The 19299-nt window shown below is 47.8% G+C and overlaps 2 protein-coding genes across 2 annotated transcripts in view; one reads left to right on the top strand and one right to left on the bottom strand.

Moving 5' to 3' along the window:
- Nucleotides 1-392: 392 nt before the first annotated feature.
- On the top strand, nucleotides 393-7247 carry NPB (neuropeptide B). The gene is made up of 3 exons (XM_040436288.1): nucleotides 393-585; nucleotides 5272-5594; nucleotides 6970-7247. The coding sequence occupies exons 1-3, from the start codon at nucleotides 462-464 to the stop codon at nucleotides 7096-7098; spliced, it is 576 nt and encodes a 191-aa protein (XP_040292222.1). The 5' UTR covers nucleotides 393-461; the 3' UTR covers nucleotides 7099-7247.
- Nucleotides 7248-17734: 10487 nt separating this feature from the next.
- The window catches only part of PCYT2 (phosphate cytidylyltransferase 2, ethanolamine), a 31871-nt gene continuing 30306 nt past the window's right edge, over nucleotides 17735-19299 (bottom strand). Inside the window, exon 13 of the mRNA XM_040434905.1 lies at nucleotides 17735-19252. Within this exon, the coding sequence (XP_040290839.1) occupies nucleotides 19150-19252 (103 nt within the window). The 3' untranslated portion in view covers nucleotides 17735-19149. The remainder of the gene's footprint in view (nucleotides 19253-19299) is intronic.

Below are 19299 nucleotides of genomic sequence, written 5' to 3'. Positions count from 1 at the left end.
TTTCATACATGAAGAAGAGTGGCTGCAAACATGTCAGATGGAGAGTAATTCTCTAATATGTGGAGAACGCGCGCCTTGTGCTCTTGTTGCTCACTTAAAAACGACATGCAATATGGAAAAAAATCTGAGTGGCTTCTATGACTTTCTTCTTTCTGTGTGAATCATGTTTTTTTTCTGCCAAAAACATAAACATGCTGCATTTTTCAAAAAACACCAGAGACCCCAAAACACCACTTAAAGGGGTTATCCAACCCCTATAATGCCCCCAAAATGCCCTAGCCCCTCATATTGGTCATACTTACCCCCCTCCCCGGCACCCGCGTCGCTTCTGATGCCCGCACGGCCACTGCTGCATCTCCCTGGCGTGTGGATCAAAACATCCTGTGACGGCGGGGGGGGAGGTTGGCAGCCAATAGCAGGCTGCGACGGGAACGAGCCTCCCTAGCGTCACCTGCGATACTATGGAGGCTCGTTCCCGTTGCGGCTTGTTATTGGCTGCTCCCCCCGTCGCCGGATGTTTTGATCCATGCGACAGGGAGATGCAGCGGCGGCCGTGTGGCCATCAGAAGCGGCACGGGGAGAGGGGTAGGTATGACCAGTATGAGGGGCCCGGGCATTATGGGGGTTGGATAACCCCTTTAAGTGGTGTTTTTTGTGTTTCCTGCCTTTTCTTTTAGTTCCCACAGACTTGCAGATGACATCTGGAGTTGGCATTTTTACTGTAGAAAAAAAACGCAAAAAGTAAACAAACTGTACTACACAAAAGCACAGAACAGCATTAAATACCTATGTGTGAACCCACCCTCAGGCCTCATGCACTTGACCATGTCCATTTTGTGGCCCGCAAACTGTAGATCCGCAAAATACGGATGTGGTCCATGTGCCATCCACATTTTTTTTGTTCAATGGGTCCACATTTTGTGGGCATATTCTATTCTGTGGACATACGGATGTGGAAAGCACACAGATGATCCTTGGGCTTTCCAGATTCATATGCCCCGTTTCGCAAAAAGACAGAACATGTTCTATACTTGGCTGCAAATGGAAGTCAATGGTTGCCCAAAAAATTTGCATGCAGCACGGACACAGCATGCAGTTATGTCTCAAGCAGATATGTCAGTAATTACAGGTCTGGTCTGATTAGACCAGGCATCCTCAAACTGCGGCCCTCCAGCTGTTGCAAAACTACAACTCCCAGCATGCCCGAACAGCCTACAGGTATCAGCCTACAGCAGGGCATTGTGGGAGCTGTAGTTTTACAACAGCTGGAGGGCCGCAGTTTGAGGATGCCTGGATTAGACAATTCCTGTCACAAGAGGATGTAAAAGCGATTCTCTCACTGCACTATAAAAAGGTTCTCAGAGGCTACTTTTGGGTAGTATACCTCATGGTGACAGATCGTTGACTGCTGGACATGACTCTACAATGCACTGGAAGACATTTTGTCCATATGACAGATTTTGAGAGGAAGCACATTATTGGACTGAGAGAAGCAGGATTGTCGTTTTGATGATTTGTAGGAGGTGTTGGGAGAGGTGGTTACGTGAGGGCATGCACATATGGCGAACAGGATCCGGATGGCCAGACAGACCACAAGTAGAGCGGATCCTACGACAAGCATGAGCAGCTCCCACAGTTTCGTTGTTCACCATCCAGACACTGGTGGCGTCTTCATCACGCACCCCTGTCTCTGGCCGGACAATTTCCAGGTACTTAGCACAAGGAAATTTGGTGTTGTGTCGCCCATTACATGTCCTACCATTGACAGCCAGGCAACGTCGCTTTCTTTTTCAGTGGTCTCGTTACCACTGGAACCATATCTCCTTCAGTGACAAATCCAGGTTCTGTTTGGGATCCCAAAACGGTTGGGTTTGTGTATGGATGCCTCGTGGTGAGCACTTCAATCCTGCCTTTGCTGTGGAGCAACACACTGCCCCATCTGTTGGTGTGATGATCTGGGGAGCCATCGTATTCTCCCGTCGGTCACCCCTAGTAGAGAGACGAGGGACACTAACAGCTCAGCGATATGTGCAGGACATCCTACAACCACGTGTGTTATCTCTTATGGCAGGACTTCCAACTGGCATTTCTCAGCAGGATAATGCTCGCCCACAAACACAGCAAGGAATGCCTCCTCCATATTGCAACACTTCCTTGGCTGCCCGGTCACCAGATATATTGTCAAGTGCGCATTTATAGGACCAGCTGGGTCACCAGCTTCAGAAACCTATGCAGGATCTAGAGGCCCAGCTGCAACATCTGTGGGCAAATGTGCTGCGGGATACCAGGAACCTGTATGCCTCCATGCCCATCTATATCTCATACCGTATCCAGGCTAGAGGCCATATTTCATCTTGTATAAAGGCCGTATCTCATCCTGTACCCAGGCTAGAGGCCGTATCTTATCCTGTATCCAAGCTAGAGGTCGTGTCTCATCCTGTATCCAAGCTAGAGGCCATATCTCATCCTGTACCCAGGCTAGGGGTGACTCAATAGGGTCCTAGAGCCTCCTTTCAATTGTACAGTTTTCCCTAATAAACTTACATATATAATCATTACATTCCAAAACTCCTTCTTGGTGCAGTATTTTTTTTTATCAATGATTGTAAAATGGTGCAAGATAATGCACCTGGGGCGTAAAAACCCAAGAGCAGAATATAAAATCAGTGATAGATCCTGAGGTTAGGACTGTGAGGAAAGGGATTTAGGGGTCATTATTTCAGAAGACTTAAAGGTAGGCAGACCATGTCATAGAGCAGCAGGAAATGCTAGCAGAATGCTGGGGTGTATAGCAAGAGGAATTACCAGTAGAAAGAGGGAGGGTCTCATGCCGCTCTACAGAGCATTAGTGAGACCTCATCTGGAGTATTGTGCTCAGTACTGGAAACCATATCTCCAGAAGGATATTGATACTTTGGAGAGAGTTCAGAGAAGAGCTACTAAACTGGTACATGGATTGCAGGATAAAACTTACCAGGAAAGATTAAAGGACCTTAACATGTATAGCTTGGAAGAAAGACGAGACAGAGGGGATATGATAGAAACTGCTAAATACATAAAGGGAATCAACAAGGTAAAAGAGGAGAGAATATTTAAAAGAAGAAAAACTGCTACAAGAGGACACAGTTTTAAACTAGAGGGGCAAAGGTTTAAAAGTAATATCAGGAAGTATTACTTTACTGAGAGAGTAGTGGATGCATGGAATAGCCTTCCTGCAGAAGTGGTAGCTGCAAATACAGTGAAGGAGTTTAAGCATGCATGGGATAGGCATAAGGCCATCCTTCATATAAGATAGGGCCAGGGGCTATTCATAGTACTCAGTATATTGGGCATATTAGATGGGCCAAATGGTTCTTATCTGCCGACACATTCTATGTTTCTATGTCCCAGATCCCAATTTGTGGATAACCCTAATCATAAAATAGGATGAGGGACAGAATGAGCCCCTGAACGCGGTCACACTGACATTGGGAGCCCTGTAGTATCGGCAGGGAGCACTTTCCCCGCACATTAGATGGTGCATACTGGCACGTGCAGGAGTATGGCTACACAAGTAAGTGCGTGCTACTCTGCAGGCAGCAGTGACCGCCCTGTCTACCCAACCAGTCAACCCCTCACTACGTCTATGCTTGGACTGGCAGCTAGACACCTCTCCAAGATAAGAAGAAAGGGCATGTGGTTGGCACTATGACTTCAGCCAGCAATAATATGGGGAGAGTTGGCATAGTGAAGTGGTTAACACCAATACAAGGGGAATGTAGTTAGCTGTTCCTTATGCCCTGCATCAGATATTGCAATGGGCACACTGTGACTGTCACTATTATTGTGGCAGACACTGTTTTTTTGCCTTGTGACGGTCAACGTTATGGGGGCACTGCGGCAGGTACTATTATGGATTAACAGGATCAGGCACTGGTTTGGGGAGTCTGTGACTGGTAATCTTATGGCATTCGTTCAAATGAATGGTAGCTGAGCTGCAGTACCCAGCATGGCCACTACACAGTGGATGGAGCTGTACTTCCGGCTCTGTTCTCTGCGGCTGCTGCAAAGTGTTGCCAGACCCTCCCCCAATCAGACCTATCCTGAGGACAGAATCAATATCTATAACTTGGGAAACATATTTAAAGGGGGTTTCTGAGATTTTAGGGAAGGCCTGTCCTCCAGATATGTCATCGGTATCTGATCGGTGGGAGTCCGACACTCGGGACCCCAGCGATCAGCTGTTTGAGAAGGCACCGACACGCCTGTGAGCGTCGCGCCCTTCTCTCAGCTCATCAAGAACAGCGCCGTACATTGTATAGTGGCTGTGCTTGGTATTGCAGTTCAGCTCCATTCACTTTTATGGGGCTGAGCTGCTCCTAGGCCACATGACTAGGCAGGAGAAGGCCGCGGCACTACTGCAAGCACCTGTGCCTTCTCAAATAGCTGATCGGCGGTCGTCCCGGCTGTCGGACCCCCACCAATCAAAAACTGATGGCCCATCCAGAGGAAAACCCCTTTAAATGATAATGGGACCTCTAAATACATTCCTCTGAGGGGCCCATGCTGTAGTAAAGGAACCTGGGACACTGTTCACACCGCTCACTCTTTTTAGTACTGGATGCCATAGTAGGATTTTGTTTAGCGCTTCTGTGTCCTACGTTGTCTGCCGCCCTATAGGTTACCGAAAAAAAAATAAAAAATCTTGTGAGTCACAGCACATTGACCGAGATAAGAAGCAATCGATTCATCAGATGTCGGATTATCCGCAAGTGTCAGATCAGGGGGCAGCTGATATTGGAGATACGAGGAGTAATGGTCCGGGGGGGGGGGGGGGCGTACCAGCGCACACATACAGCGATCTGCCGCAGTGTCTCCCAGGGACACAATATGTTTCCAATATGTTCTCACTTGACAGAATCAGTTATGCGGCTTCTTCCCAATCACTTCTGGTTAGCTGGGGAGCTGTGCACGCAGCATCTGTCACCGCCGAGACCGGCTTTTTGGGTCAATTGTCATATTGCAATCAGAAGTACTGATTCTTTATCACTTACTACCCAGTCAAATGAGATCTGTCACTTGGCAGAACATCTCCATATCCCTCGCCCTGGGCTTCTCCGCAGATTTACTGACTGATCAGAGAGCTGTCATGGGCTTAATATGAGGATAACAACATCCCTCCACCACCCCCCCGCCCCGTCATCTCCCACTTCGCCATCCTCCCCCCCCCGGTCTGAGCTGGCATGCACACCCCTCTCCTCTATAAAAGTCTGCCACTCTTTCCTCCTTTAGAACTCTTTCCTCACCACAGCCCCGAGCTCCACGTCTTCGCCATGCTGTCTCTAGGCTCTCGCTCTTCGCTGCGTCTGACCGTGATATGCAGCGCCCTCGCTCTGCTGCTCTCCTGCCAACGCGCCAACGCCTGGTACAAGCAGTCCACCGGCCCCAGCTACTACTCTGTGGGAAGAGCGTCGGGGCTGCTGTCCGGTATCCGCAGATCTCCGGATATTCGACGTTCAGAGCCTGAAAACGCGGGGGAGAGCGCCGAGAACATGGAAGACAACTTCTTGAACAACTTTGGTAGCCAACGGCAAGGAGCGCTTCTCAAAAGTATGGTGAGTATCTGTTGTACCCTATGAGTTTGTCACCTGGTCCGAACTGCCATTGTTGTTAATGGGTCTGGTTAGTCTTCCTTTACACTGTGCAGTTTTTGATGCAGTTTGTTTATTTTGGAGTCGAAGCGAGAAGTGGATCCAGAAGGAAGGAGAAGGACAAGTCCTTCCTTTATTTTCCCAGTTTCTATTCAATACACTCCTGGCTTTGGCTCAAACAACTGCACATGTGATTACAGCCGTATGTTAGATGAACGTCGGCTGAACCTGCTGATTTTCGGCGGGACCAGACGTCCATTTATGTGTGTGTGGCGGTATCCCAAGACTCCCCCAATGGCAGATGTCTGGGGGAAGAAAGAGCAGGCATTTCTTATTTCATATCAATCTCAAGATGGAGGAGTCTGGCAGCCGATTATTCCCCTCTCCCCATTAAGAACACATGCATGCTCAGTCAAACTGAGCATGCATGTGCAAGGGGGAGGTCAGGAGGAATAGCCAACAACTATCAAAAGCAGGGATCAGCAACCTCCGCCGCTCCAGCTCTTCTGAAACTACAACTCCCAGAATCCTCCTTTTACTTCTGTGGGAGTTACAAGAACAGCCGAGTGAGGAAGGTTTCTGAGCCCTGAATTTAAGTGGAAGGACTCTTTTAGGTTACAAATGATAACTAAGGGGGGCATTTAAAAAACTGGTGTAAAGTAGAACTGGCTTAGTTGACCATAGGGACCAATCAGATTCCACCTTTCATTTTTGACAGCTCCTTTAAAAAAATGAAAGATGGAATCTGATTGGTTGCTTGACCACTTAACTACTCCACTCACTGGGGAATATTGATCAGGAAGCTACAGGGAGATGTTGCCCATAGCAACCAATCAGATTTCACCTTTCATTTTCCAGAGACCCATTGGAAAATGAAAGCAGCAACCTGATTGGTTGTTTCAAGACTATTATACTAAGGGTTTCCATAGGGGAAGTCATTCATATCTCGGCTTCAGCATTCACTTATTCATAATTTTGGCCACTTTAAAAAAAAAAAAACAAGTCCATAATAGTAAATGCCCCCCAATGGGTGCAAATTTTTCCTCCATGTTCACAACCTTTGTATGCTGTGGAGTAACAGAGCTCAGAGAATTGTATACATGGCATCTATCTATCTATCTATCTTATATCTATGTAGAAGAATCCAAGGCAGCACACGAATAACGGTGAAAAAAGTGATGTTTATTCCCACATGTGCAGACAGCAACGTTTCAGCTCTCTCAATGGAGCCTTTGTCAAGCCAAGATATCTTATATCTAAATATTCCACAGTCTTGTCACAGCCCTATGGTATATATCGGTGCTATATAAATCTCATCATCTCTTCTCTTTCTCCACAGGCTCTGTGTGTAAAAGACGTCTCCCCGAACCTCCACAGCTGCGAGCTGCTCCCCGACACCTCCAGCACCTTCCAGTGCAAAGCTCAGATTTACCTGTCGCTGGACAGCTCCGACTGTCTCAACCCCTGACCCCACCGCCACCCCAGAGACTGCCACGCGCCATTCCTAATTCCTCCGGACCCCTGACCTTTAGATTAGGGGCCAGACGTTTGTGTAGATTTGTACTTGATTCTGTATCTGCTGCATTAGAACATTATGGTTCGACTAATAAATGAAATACACGGATGACTTGCCTTCTTGTGTGTGCGTGCGTGCGTCAATGTGTGTGTTTGTGAAATGACCAGTGGCGGTATACGCAATTTCGGATGCAGAGACTAAATTATAAGTGGATGCAGAAGGGAGGAGAAGTGTATTTCTCATTCCTTTCGAACCCACTGTTGGCTTTGGCTCAAAAAATCTAAATCAAAAATACACATATGACTCACCTTCTTGTATCCGGGTGCATCAGTGTGTGCGGGTGATAAGACAGGTGCAGCACACTATGGCGGTATACGCAATACAAAATTAGAAGTGGATGCAGAAGGGAAGAGATGTATACTTCTCTTTCTTTTCGAATACACTTCTGGCTTTGAAAAACTGAAAAACCTGCACATGTGATTCCAGCCTGTATCATGCACGTGAAAAACCGGTATGAGCCCCTGTGAAGTGGAGCGTACTTACCAGGGCTGTAGAGTCGGGGTCGACGAGTAGAAATGCACCGATTCCATCTTTGACATAAAAATATGACATCATAATGAAGCACATATTTAACCAAAGTGCCTATTACTAATACCTGAGCCTTTTGTAAAGGAGCTGGCGTCTGGGTCGGAGTGCGAAAAAATTTCGGAAATTTGGCTCACAGCCTTCCTCGGTCTGACAACCAACCATCTACGATAATTATCCCAAACGTAGATGTAGCCCACCCAAGGACGTGGCTAATAAACAGGCAAACACCTGCACTCCATACGTATGTAAAGAAAACGCGAAAAGCAGAATTCGCTGGTCCATTACCTCACACACGGGCAGATCTATGAGGTAATGCTGAGTGGATGTGACAGGTCTAGTCTGTTAGTAATACAAATCCCCCCCGGGTCTCCAGCTGCTGGAATTTACATACAAATAACCTTCTCTCGTGCGGTTTTATTCGCCTTCTAGATCTGATTTATGTCAGCGCCGATCTAATTGCGCTTATAATCTCCGTCGTCCAAATAATGCATAAATAATATCTTGTTCCCGGGCGTCTCCCTCTGATGAACATCTCCCCATCACCAGACACCTGCCAGGGACTCGACGCCAAGCGCCCTCCAGGGGGCGAGAACCGCAGCAGTGTATTCCAGTAAAGGAGCGGTCATCCGGCAGTGTATGGGCGCCCAGGAGCGATGATCAGACACTGTGTTAGTAGAAGATATAAAAGTGCCCCCCCCGTCTCAGGGAGTCTCGGTGACATTACGCGCTGGTCCATGGCGCAGTAATTAAGAAGCAGATAACGAGGGTCACGGTGCATCTAATGTGCGCCTCTAATCATCAGATCAATTCCAAAGTAATTTTCCACTTTCTGATTGGAATAACTAAGAAAACTGTACATGATTCCATACCGCCGGCTGTCACCTTGACGGGGGCGGATGAAAGCGCACATTTTAGCATTATGTGGGGGGTGGACGACGAGTGCACGATGGGGGGTTTTCCATTTTTTTTTGTAATTAAACCTTAATCGCTATCTAATGATAAATTCTGCAACTTTGTAATACACTTGGTGTTTCATTTCTATCTCAAGATCTCCGTTTACTGTCAGTGGATGAAAACATTTTTGTTGCATCCAGAGGCTGCACATGCCTAATCTCATAGAAGAGAGGTGGATACAGTCTAGGCCAGGGATCTCCAGCTGGTGTGAAACTACAACTCCCAGCATGTGCAAACATGCTCTGCTGTTCTTCTAACTCCCACAGAAGTGAATGAAGCATTCTGGGAGTTGTAGTTTATGAACAGCTAGAGGTGACCGATTCATGGTCTAGGCCTGTGATGGCTGACCTCCAGCACTCCAGCTGTGGTAAAACTACAACTCCCAAGATGCACACTTGCTTGGCTGTTCTCAAAACTCCATAGAAATGAATGGAGCATGCTGGGAGTCGTAGTTTCCCCCCAGCTGGAGTGCCGGAGGTTAGCCATCACTGCTCTAGGCAGTCCTCTTAGAGCAGGGATGCCTAACTTGCGGCCCTCCGGCTGTTGCAAAACTACAACCATCCATCATGCCTGGACTGCCTACAGCTATCAGGGCATGCTGGTAGTTGTAGTTTTGCAAGAGGGCCGCTGGTTGGGCATCCCTGTCTTAGAGCCAAACAGAAGCAGCAGATGTCTCTTAAAGGGGTTTTCCAGTTTGCATCAACAGCCTATAAAATAATCATTTATGGAGGCAGCTGTAATTTTGTAATGTATTTCTTTTACCTTTATTACTCCGATCTTCCGTTCTGGGCTGTGGTCACATGACCATGTCCATGCCGCTCTCTCTTATTTCCTGTGTAAATTATTTGGTATCATGGACTGGGTCGTCAGTCAGACCAAAGGCTTCACCGTCAGTGATGGCCAGTTCGCCCGCGAACACATGCCAGCTGTCATCTTAACTCACAAGTCCGGCGAGGCACAGGTAAGCCCTTTCCTGTGCCTGTGCTGCGAGCCGGTCTGAAACAAATGCGGTCACCGGTTTATCACGGCCATTTTTGGTCCTTTTTCTGGCCGCTACCCATTTTTAATGGCATTTTTGCATTAGTTTTTAACGGCCATTAAAAATGGATGTAGTGTGTTGTTATTTTTTTTTTAACCCAACCCCTGAAAGTGCCCTTAGTATGAATAATGCCCCCCTGGACATCCAGTGCCCAGGATATCTAGGTGCCCCAGTATACATGAGCCCTTACATAAACGGTCAGTATGATCCTGTTGTAGTAAGGTCAAGCAGAGAAACAAATGCGGTCACCGGGAGCAGGCAGTTCCGAGAACAGCCCGATGAAGGCCCCCGGTGGCTGTTCTCGGAACTGCCTGCTCCCGGTGACCGCATTTGTTTCAGACCGGCTCGGGCACAGGCACAGGTAAGGACTTACAAACGCAAAAACACAAATGCAATAGCACTCTGCAACCAGCACTCCGCCCTGCCTCTATGCTGGATGAGGCATTGGTGTACATTTTGGCCAAAGCGTAATAAGCCACTCACCACGTCAAGGTCGCCTCTATGAGTGGTCCCTAACACTAGTTCCTACCTGTTTATGGGCCATGACAGCCACACAAAGTCCAGGGAGCGCAGGTACAGCATGCACGCCAGGCACACTCTGCTTTTAACCCCGTCCGGTGCCGTGACAGCTTTCATCGGATCCAGGGATGCAAGTACCAACATGCATGCTGAGCCCACTATATACTTCTCCTGGAGCCAAATGGCTACTGGTAGGTGCTGTAAAAGCAGACTCAGTTTTATACTGACTTTAAAACCAGCCTCCAGGGCAGACTAACTGGTCAGGTGTGCAATGACTGCATGGAGATCGCCACACCTCCAATATATACTACAAAGAAAAAATGTGGGGGATTCAGTCAGCACAACCCTGTATGCAGGTGCACATCGCTATGGTGAAATACACATACAAACGTAAAAACACAAATGCAATAGCACTCTGCAACCAGCACTCTGCCCTGCCTCTGTGCTGGATGTTGAATGAGGCATTGGTGTATATTTTGGCCAAAGCGTAATAAGCCACTCACCACGTCAAGGTCGCCTCTAGAGGCAGGTCAGAGTGCTGGTTGCAGAGTGCTATTGCATTTGTGTTTTTGCGTTTGTATGTGTATTTCGCCATAGCGATGTGCACCTGCATACAGGATTGTGCTGACTGAACCCCCCACAGGTAAGGACTTACCTGTGCATCGCCGGACTTGTGAGTTAAGATGGCAGCTCGCATGTGTTCGCGGGCGAACATGGCGAACTGGTCATCACTGTTCACCGTAATCTATAAGGTTAGAAGTTTATTTTATTTTTACTTACCCTTTTTTCAATTTATGTCCAGCTCCTCCTTTCATCGAGGACTTAGATAAATATGGCTTCTTGTTGCAACTCATTAGGCCACCTGCACACGTTGCGGAATACGTGCAGTTTTTTTACTGTGCAGATTCCTACGTGGAAATTGCCCTGTATTGCATATTTCCAAATCCGCAGCATGTCAATCGTGTTTGTGGTTTTAGCTGTGGAACTTACCCTTTATCTGCGGCAAAACCGCATCCAATCCGCAGCAAAAAAACACTGTTAGAAATTGCGGATTTTAGTGCAGAAATTCATGCGGATCTTAAATGCGTTTACCCATGCGGGCTTAAATGGATTTTCCTTAAGGATAGGTCGTCCATATCAGATCAGTGTGGGGGGAGGGGGGTCTACTCTTGGAACCCTCATTGATCAACTGATTGAAGGGGCTGAGGGAATCTGTTCCCCGCTACGTCCCCCTTATCGTTTACCTGGCCCAGCGCCATCACGGTAGTGCCGTTCAGTCTCATTCGCTGGTGCGGAGAGCTGCAGTACCAGTTAGAGACACTCCAAAATGTACGCCGCTGTGCCAAGTAAACGCAGCAGTCCTTCAATTAGTTAAATGGTGGGAGTGCTAGGATGTAGGACCCCCACTGATCTGATACTGGTGACCTCAATATCAAAGTCCTGCAAAAGATAACGACATGTTATTCATTTATTTTAATTCGGACCCATTCTGGGATTAGGAGTCCTAGTTTATCACGGCCATTTTTGGACCTTTTTCTGTCCGTCTAGCCATTTTTAATGGCATTTTTGCGTTAGTTTTTAACAGCCATTAAAAATGGATGTAGTGTGTTGTTATATTTTTTTTTAACCCAACCCCTGCAGTGCCCTTAGTATAAATAATGCCCCCCTGGACATCCAGTGCCCAGTATACATGAGCCCTTACATAAACGGTCAGTATGATCCTGTTGTAGTAAGGTCAAGCAGAGACACACAACATTATAAATCACTATAATGCCCTGCGCTCCTGCAGGTCCAGAACGGAGGATCACGCTCACACACGGAGCACGATTCCCGCCATGGCCTTGCTCGTGTGAAACAGCCCTAAGGGGCAGCGCTCGCCAGCCCTTTCAATCAGCTGATCAATTGGGGGGGGGGGGGGGGGGGGTTCACATCTCTAGACCATAAAATGGGCTTCCAGGTATTTTGAGGTGGAGATGCTCCTTACCATCATTTGAAATCTGATGACCACACACGTTTCATTGCCCCTGTGGGCTCAGGATGACCCTCTGGTAATGAACCGGACGCAGCAATGATTTGTCACACCAGCATCTCCATTATAGTGGTAATTATACGGCTAGACTCCTTCACGTGTCCATTCCTGGATTAGTCATTTGTCAGGGTGAATTATTCTTATTAATGACAGGTCAGGGTTAATCTGACATTCTGCTGCAGCTCTCGCCCCCGCAATCCTCCACTGACACCTGCCTCTTCCACGTACATGCAGGTCTGACAACTCAAATCAAGGTTAGGTCTTCGATCCCTTTTTTTGGGAGGAAAGTGTAGTAACGACCGATACGGCATCCCCAGTAATTGTGAGCGGAGTAGTTTACTATCCAATAAAGGAATATGGCTTTTAATACTTTAAAGAGAATAAGAAAATAACAAGAAGGCTTAGAAAAGGGTTGTCCAAGATGAGTTATCCTCAGACCATGCCATGAATACCTGATCGGTGGGAGTCCGACACTCGACCAATCTGCTAAAAGTCGGTGCTAGAACTACTCAGCTCCATCCATCGTCTTGTAACCGGAGCTGGTTACTGCAGAGCTGCTCCCATTGAAGTAAATGGGAGCACGGCTGCAGTTACCAGCTCTGTCCACTACACAATGGGTGAAGCCGTGACGTCCTAGCGCTAGAGCTACTCTGGAACAGCTGATGGGTGGGGGTTCAGGGTGTCATACCCCTGCTGATTAGCTAGTGATGGCTTATCCTGAGGACAGGCCATCAATAATAACATCCTAGACAACCCCTTTAGGGCTCATGCCTACTGCCGTGTGCCGGCCGGGCCAGTGCTGCGGACCGCAATGCACGGGCACGACCGTGGGGCAGCCGCATGCAGATCCATTCACTTGAATGGGGTCCGCAATCCGCAGCGCAAAACAGTAGTGCATGCACAACTTTTTTGCGGCGCGGAGGCACGACCAGAAACACCACAGAAGCATTCCATAGTGCTTCTGCGGGGTTCCGATCCGTTCTTCCGCACCGCATCTCCGGATTTGCGGACCCATTTAACTAGGGGACCAGCTGTATACGGGCCGCAATACAGCCACGTCGGGGCAACGGCCGTGGGCATGAGCCCTTAATGTGATTTTTGTTAGGTTCTCCCAAGGGAGTTGTAGATTGATGCAGAACCTGTGACTTCGATTGCCAGCTTCGGAGACCATAATAAATCAAGTTAGGGTATTTTCACACACTGTAGGCTTGGTGGCAAAATTTCTGATTTTCACTCCCTGCCTTCCCTGAGCCATATCTTTTTTTTTTTTTTTTTTCTTTTGCAGGACAAATTGTATTTTCTAATGGCACCGTTTAATATTGCATACGATGTAGTGGGAAGCTGGAAAAAAATTCCAAATGAGGTGGAATTGGGAAAAAAACAAAACAAATCCACAACAGTTTTATGGGTTTTGGTTTTCACTCTCTGGTAACTTTTTTTTCTAGTTATGTGTGAGGGCTCATTTTTTTTGATACCTTGATACCATTTTGACATGTGTATTTTGATCACTTTTTATTCAATTATCTTTTTTCTTCGTTACGGCTTTCAATATGTAGGATAAATACATTTATGTTTTAATAGTAAAGGCATTTTGGGACACGTCGACAGCCCCCCTAGAGGGTTAGAATATGCAATCTTCAGCTCGCATCTGCTTTACACTGTAAAGAATTATCATTTGCTATGTTCTTATGGAGCCTCCTTAAGACCTACAGCTGTAAAAGGCTGTGTTTCTTCTGAGAGTCCCAGGCTATTACCACGATAGAAAGCCGCCTCAGATGCCTTGGTCGCATTTAACCACAGCATCTTCGGGGTTAAATGTCAGTGATCAGCATTATTGCCGATCGCAGACATTGATTCCGGGTGTCTGCTGTTTAAAACAGCACCGGCTATGGCGTTCGCTCTGCTCTGGAGAGGGAGCCATCTTAAACGACACTACTGTAGTTATACGGCGGTAAGGAAGTGGTTAAATCACCTCTCCTTCACACATAATGAATGTGTTCTGCTCCGTTGTAAAGTCCTGTGCTAGCTGTGCTAGTTTTTGTACTCACTATACATATCAATTACCTACAGGGGGGTCTTGAGCTGGGGGTCCCCTTTATGATGTCCATATGCACTAATATATCATATGAACAGGAGGAAATTTATCAAACTGGCGTAAAGTAGAACTGGCTTAGTTGCCCATAGCAAGATTCCACCTTTCATCTTCCAAATGAGCTGTGAAAAATGAAAGGTGGAATCTGATTGGGTGCTATGGGCAACTAAGCCAGTTCTATTTTACACCAGTTTGATAAATTTCCCCCAGAGAATCTATGCATGATCAACAATTTATAATCTTCATCATCTCCCCATACAGGGCCAAGTCATAAGATAAGATACTGAGCTATAATGTCAGTGAGCAGAGATAAGGAGCCTGTCAGCTCTCCAGATGACAGAAAATCCACAGGCAGCTAGTAGAGCATCTCAGCTCTGTACAGAAAAAGGGTTCCATATTGTTAATAAAGACCAATTGAAAAAAAGATTTTAGCTTAAAATAAGTACAATGCAATAATAATAATAATAAAAATGCCCCCAAAGGTGTACATGCCTTTAAGGAGTTTTCCACCTGAGAAATGATGTGTGTGCAAGCTAGCAATTTTCTGAAGTCTTTAGCTAGCATAATTGCTTAGACTGGAATCAATGCACCCACTACTCAGCCGAGAGAAAGATTACTCTAGGTATGTACAAGTTTACTGCCTCTGGAAGTGTTCTCATTCACGGACAGCAAACTAATATGAAAACGCAAGGAATTGACATACAAAATCTAGGAGAAAGTTACAGAATAGAGTGATTAAGCGTTAATGACAAAATAGAAATAAGCCCTCGAAGGGCGCTTGACGTGAGTGCTCCATTCCCTCAGCTGCCCGCTTCTCTAGACTAGGCACCTGTGGTAATGAGCTTGGTGGAGAAGGTCTCCAGATCATCAAGGCTTCTGCTCCCTCGAGCTCTCATTAAAAACAGGGGAGGAACCGCTGATCAGTAATTGCAGATATAATTGAAGGTTGTAAATGAATCCACATCAGACACCAAAGATCAGAACTGGTGGGAGGTTGCCTTCTGTGGGCAAAGCTCCGGCTACAAATACCAGCACTAGCCGTACAAAGTCAGGAAGGTTAAAAGTTTGGAAAGTCATGAGACCTAAACAACGCAAGATAGATGATGACTCGAGAACAAAAATGTCCTGTGGCGGCCAAGTCAGAGGCTAGATCTCAATCCATTTGAGCAACTGTGGCTATTCACTCACCACTGGCAACCATAACTGCTTGAACTGTCCAAGAGAATGGGAGAAATCTGCACTGTCCATCTCCTGTACTGTCCACCACCAGCCCAGTCCATGTCCTGTCCACCTCCAGCACAGTCCACCTCCTGTACTGTCCGCCCCCAGCACAGTCCACCTTCCTGTACTGTCTTCCCCCAGCACAGTCCACCTTCCTGTACTGTCTTCCCCCAGCACAGTCCACCTTCCTGTACTGTCTTCCCCCAGCACAGTCCACCTCCTGGACTGTCTCCCCCCAGCACAGTCTACCTTCCTGTACTGTCCGCCCCCAGCACAGTCCACCTCCTGTACTGTCTGCCCCCAGCACAGTCCACCTCCTGTACTGTCTGCCCCCAGCACAGTCTACCTTCCTGTACTGTCTTCCCCCAGCACAGTCCACCTCCTGTACTGTCCGCCCCCAGCACAGTCCACCTCCTGTACTGTCTGCCCCCAGCACAGTCCACCTCCTGTACTGTCTGCCCCCAGCACAGTCTACCTTCCTGTACTGTCTTCCCCCAGCACAGTCCACCTCCTGTACTCTCCGCCCCCAGCACAGTCCACCTCCTGCACTGTCCGCCCCCAGCACAGTCTACCTTCCTGTACTGTCCGCCCCCAGCACAGTCTACCTTCCTGTACTCTCCGCCCCCAGCACAGTCTACCTTCCTGTACTGTCTGCCCCCAGCACAGTCCACCTCCTGTACTGTCTGCCCCCAGCACAGTCCACCTCCTGTACTGTCTGCCCCCAGCACAGTCCACCTCCTGTACTGTCTGCCCCCAGCACAGTCCACCTCCTGTACTGTCTGCCCCCAGCACAGTCTACCTTCCTGTACTGTCTTCCCCCAGCACAGTCCACCTCCTGTACTGTCTGCCCCCAGCACAGTCTACCTTCCTGTACTGTCCGCCCCCAGCACAGTCCACATCCTGTTCTGTCCGCCCCCAGCACAGTCTAGCTTCCTGTACTGTCTTCCCCCAGCACAGTCTACCTTCCTGTACTGTCCGCCCCCAGCACAGTCTACCTTCCTGTACTGTCCGCCCCCAGCACAGTCTACCTTCCTGTACTGTCCGCCCCCAGCACAGTCCACCTCCTGTACTGTCCGCCCCCAGCATAGTCCACATCCTGTTCTGTCCGCCCCCAGCACAGTCCACCTCCTGAACTGTCCGCCCCCAGCACAGTCTACCTTCCTGTACTGTCCGCCCCCAGCACAGTCCACCTTCCTGTACTGTCCGCCCCCAGCACAGTCCACCTCCTGCACTGTCCGCCCCCAGCACAGTCTACCTTCCTGTACTGTCCGCCCCCAGCACAGTCTACCTCCTGAACTGTCCGCCCCCAGCAGATAGGTGCAGGTCCCTGCAGATATTCCATAAATGTCTAAGGTGAATGTGATAGAATGCCCAGGGGATTGTCCGGCCTGTCATGGTGCTCTGTCAGAGCCAGGCAGCAACATAAGAGATTAGGTGGTGTAGGCTGGCTATAGACATAAAAGTCCTGGTGCTCCCTATATTGTAATAGATCAGGAGGTTCTTCCATTGCTTATCTGAAGGCAACAGGTTCCTGACGGTAAGTGCTGATCTGTCAGGTCCTGGACCACCACAACCTTTGACATATCAGAAGTTATAGTGACGATTGAACTGCATTAAACATGTCACCGCTTCAGTGATGCCGTAAATGTCCTCATTATCCACCATATGCACAATCCCCATATAGCCCATCATCCATCCCACTGCGCACACGCACCGCTGCCAGTGAAAACACATACACGAAGATTAACAATTATAATAATTTAATTTAACACTCAGATAAATGTCTGACCACTGCAAATTGTCATTAAGCATAGACAGGACTCTGGGGGGGGGTCAATATATTTAGGAGTAATGGCATATGATGGTATAGGCAGAACCGGGTGTATATGGGGGGAAAGAGTACAGATTTACGAGACGATTATCAGTATTCATGTGCTACAGAATTGATTTCACTAAAGAATATAGAGGTTAAATAGTAGGACTATTGAGCTTTATTTTAAAACCAGTTAAAGTTTATTCCATGTCTGGCCGTTTTGTGCAACCAGCTACTGTAAAACTACTAGTCCCAGCATGCCAAGATGGTTAGCTGCTTTCAGTGCATGCTGGGAGTTGTAGTTTTATAACCGCTGGACAGCCAGATGTTTCCAACCACTGTCCTAGGAGTAGAGTCGTTAGCAGGATCTGAGCTATGTATAGACGGGGTGGTGGAGCCTCACCAGTGTTTAGGATGCTGGGGGGCTTTTCTTCCTTCATAACCATCAGCTATACGTACAGTGGAATAATACATTATATCAGGAAGTTCCTATGGATTATGTATGATATGTTGGCCCTTGACTGAACCTTATCACCAGTACACGGGTTAGGTAATGTGTCTGATTGGTGGGGCTCCAGCTGCTGGTACCCTCACCAATCATGATTCCATGTCCTCTGAATGGAGCACGTTGCCACCACACTGAAGGTCTATGGGACTGCCACAAACAGCCATCTCCGTCAGTCCACTAGAGCCTGCATGGGGCAGCAGTATGCATGCTGGACCACCGCTCCATTCACATGGGGGAAACAGGACCCAGGATTGGGGATAATTAGGAATTATCTAACGTCTATGGCCAGCTTTAGGGACACAGAAGACACTGCTCCTCTCTCTAAAACAGGACTCATAGGAGCAGTGCCGTGTAATCCTCCTTCAGTATTATTCTGATCCTAGCATCGCAAAATAGAACCATCAGAACTTCAAGAAAAAAATTCATTTTTAGTTGTGCGCATTAGACCTTACAGGGGACCGGTCACGCTGAATTCTTCCAGACGAGCAGTGCTGTGCCCTTAGACATGCCAATCTTGTCCCTGTGAAATGCCAGTGGCACCGCACAGTATTAAAAAGATAAGAGGCCAATTCCTATAGTTAAAAAGAAAGCTCTCTCTGCAGCTTTAGATAAAAGGAATTTTCTCATGATTTTAATAAATTACCTAAAAAAATCTTGTTTTTAAGATGCCAATGTAGTTAGAAGTGGCAGTGCCAGCATGTTAGGGAGAACCCTAGCCTATAATTGTTAAAAGGGATTTACAAGCTGATGACCTATCCTCAGGCTAGGTCATCAATATGAGATGCCCGACTCCTGGCACCCCTGCCAATCAGCTGTTTGTGGAGGGCGCCATGCTCTTGTGAGCGCCGTAGCCTCCATGCAGCTCGCCAAGCACAGCGCCGTACATTGTATAGCGGCTGTGCTTGGAATTGCAGCTCAGCTGCATTCACTTGAATGGGGCTGAGTGTAGGCCATGTGACCAATGTACGGGACGCCACTAGCCTAGGAAGAGGCCTAAGGGCTCATGGAACGCTGTGAACTCTTCATACAGCTGATCGGAGGGGGTCCCGGGAGTCAGACCTCCACCGTTGTCCTGTGGATAGGTCATCAATATGATAATCCCGAAAACCCCTTTAAGGCTTGCATGCCATCTGCTGGACATGACTGGTATAACGCAGATGAGAGGACTCCGTGTGTATGATGGATGAGTGCAGGTTGTAGTACAGAGGAGGATAGCAGTGTGAGTACGAGGAGCAGACGCTCAGTTTTCTTTGCCCTCTATGATTCTCTCTCGCCTCTGCTGTGCTTCCACGACTGCCAGCTCCTTTGCTTCCTTCTTCTGATTCCGGGCTTCATACTCCAACCTATAGGAGGAGTTTCATAGGAGATAATTACAACCACTGTAATGCAA

Source organism: Bufo bufo, chromosome 6 (genome assembly GCF_905171765.1).
Source record: "Bufo bufo chromosome 6, aBufBuf1.1, whole genome shotgun sequence".
NCBI classification, from domain to species: Eukaryota; Metazoa; Chordata; class Amphibia; order Anura; family Bufonidae; genus Bufo; species Bufo bufo.
This window is presented reverse-complemented; position numbering and strand designations above follow the sequence as displayed.

Coding starts and splice junctions, on each gene's coding strand:
- NPB (XM_040436288.1), top strand. CDS start 462: ATGGAGGCTCGTTCCCGTTGCGGCTTGTTATTGGCTGCTCCCCCCGTC. Junction 586..5,271: donor GAAGCGGCACGGGGAGAGGG/GTAGGTATGACC, acceptor TTCCTCCTTTAG/AACTCTTTCCTCACCACAGC. Junction 5,595..6,969: donor GAGCGCTTCTCAAAAGTATG/GTGAGTATCTGT, acceptor CTTTCTCCACAG/GCTCTGTGTGTAAAAGACGT.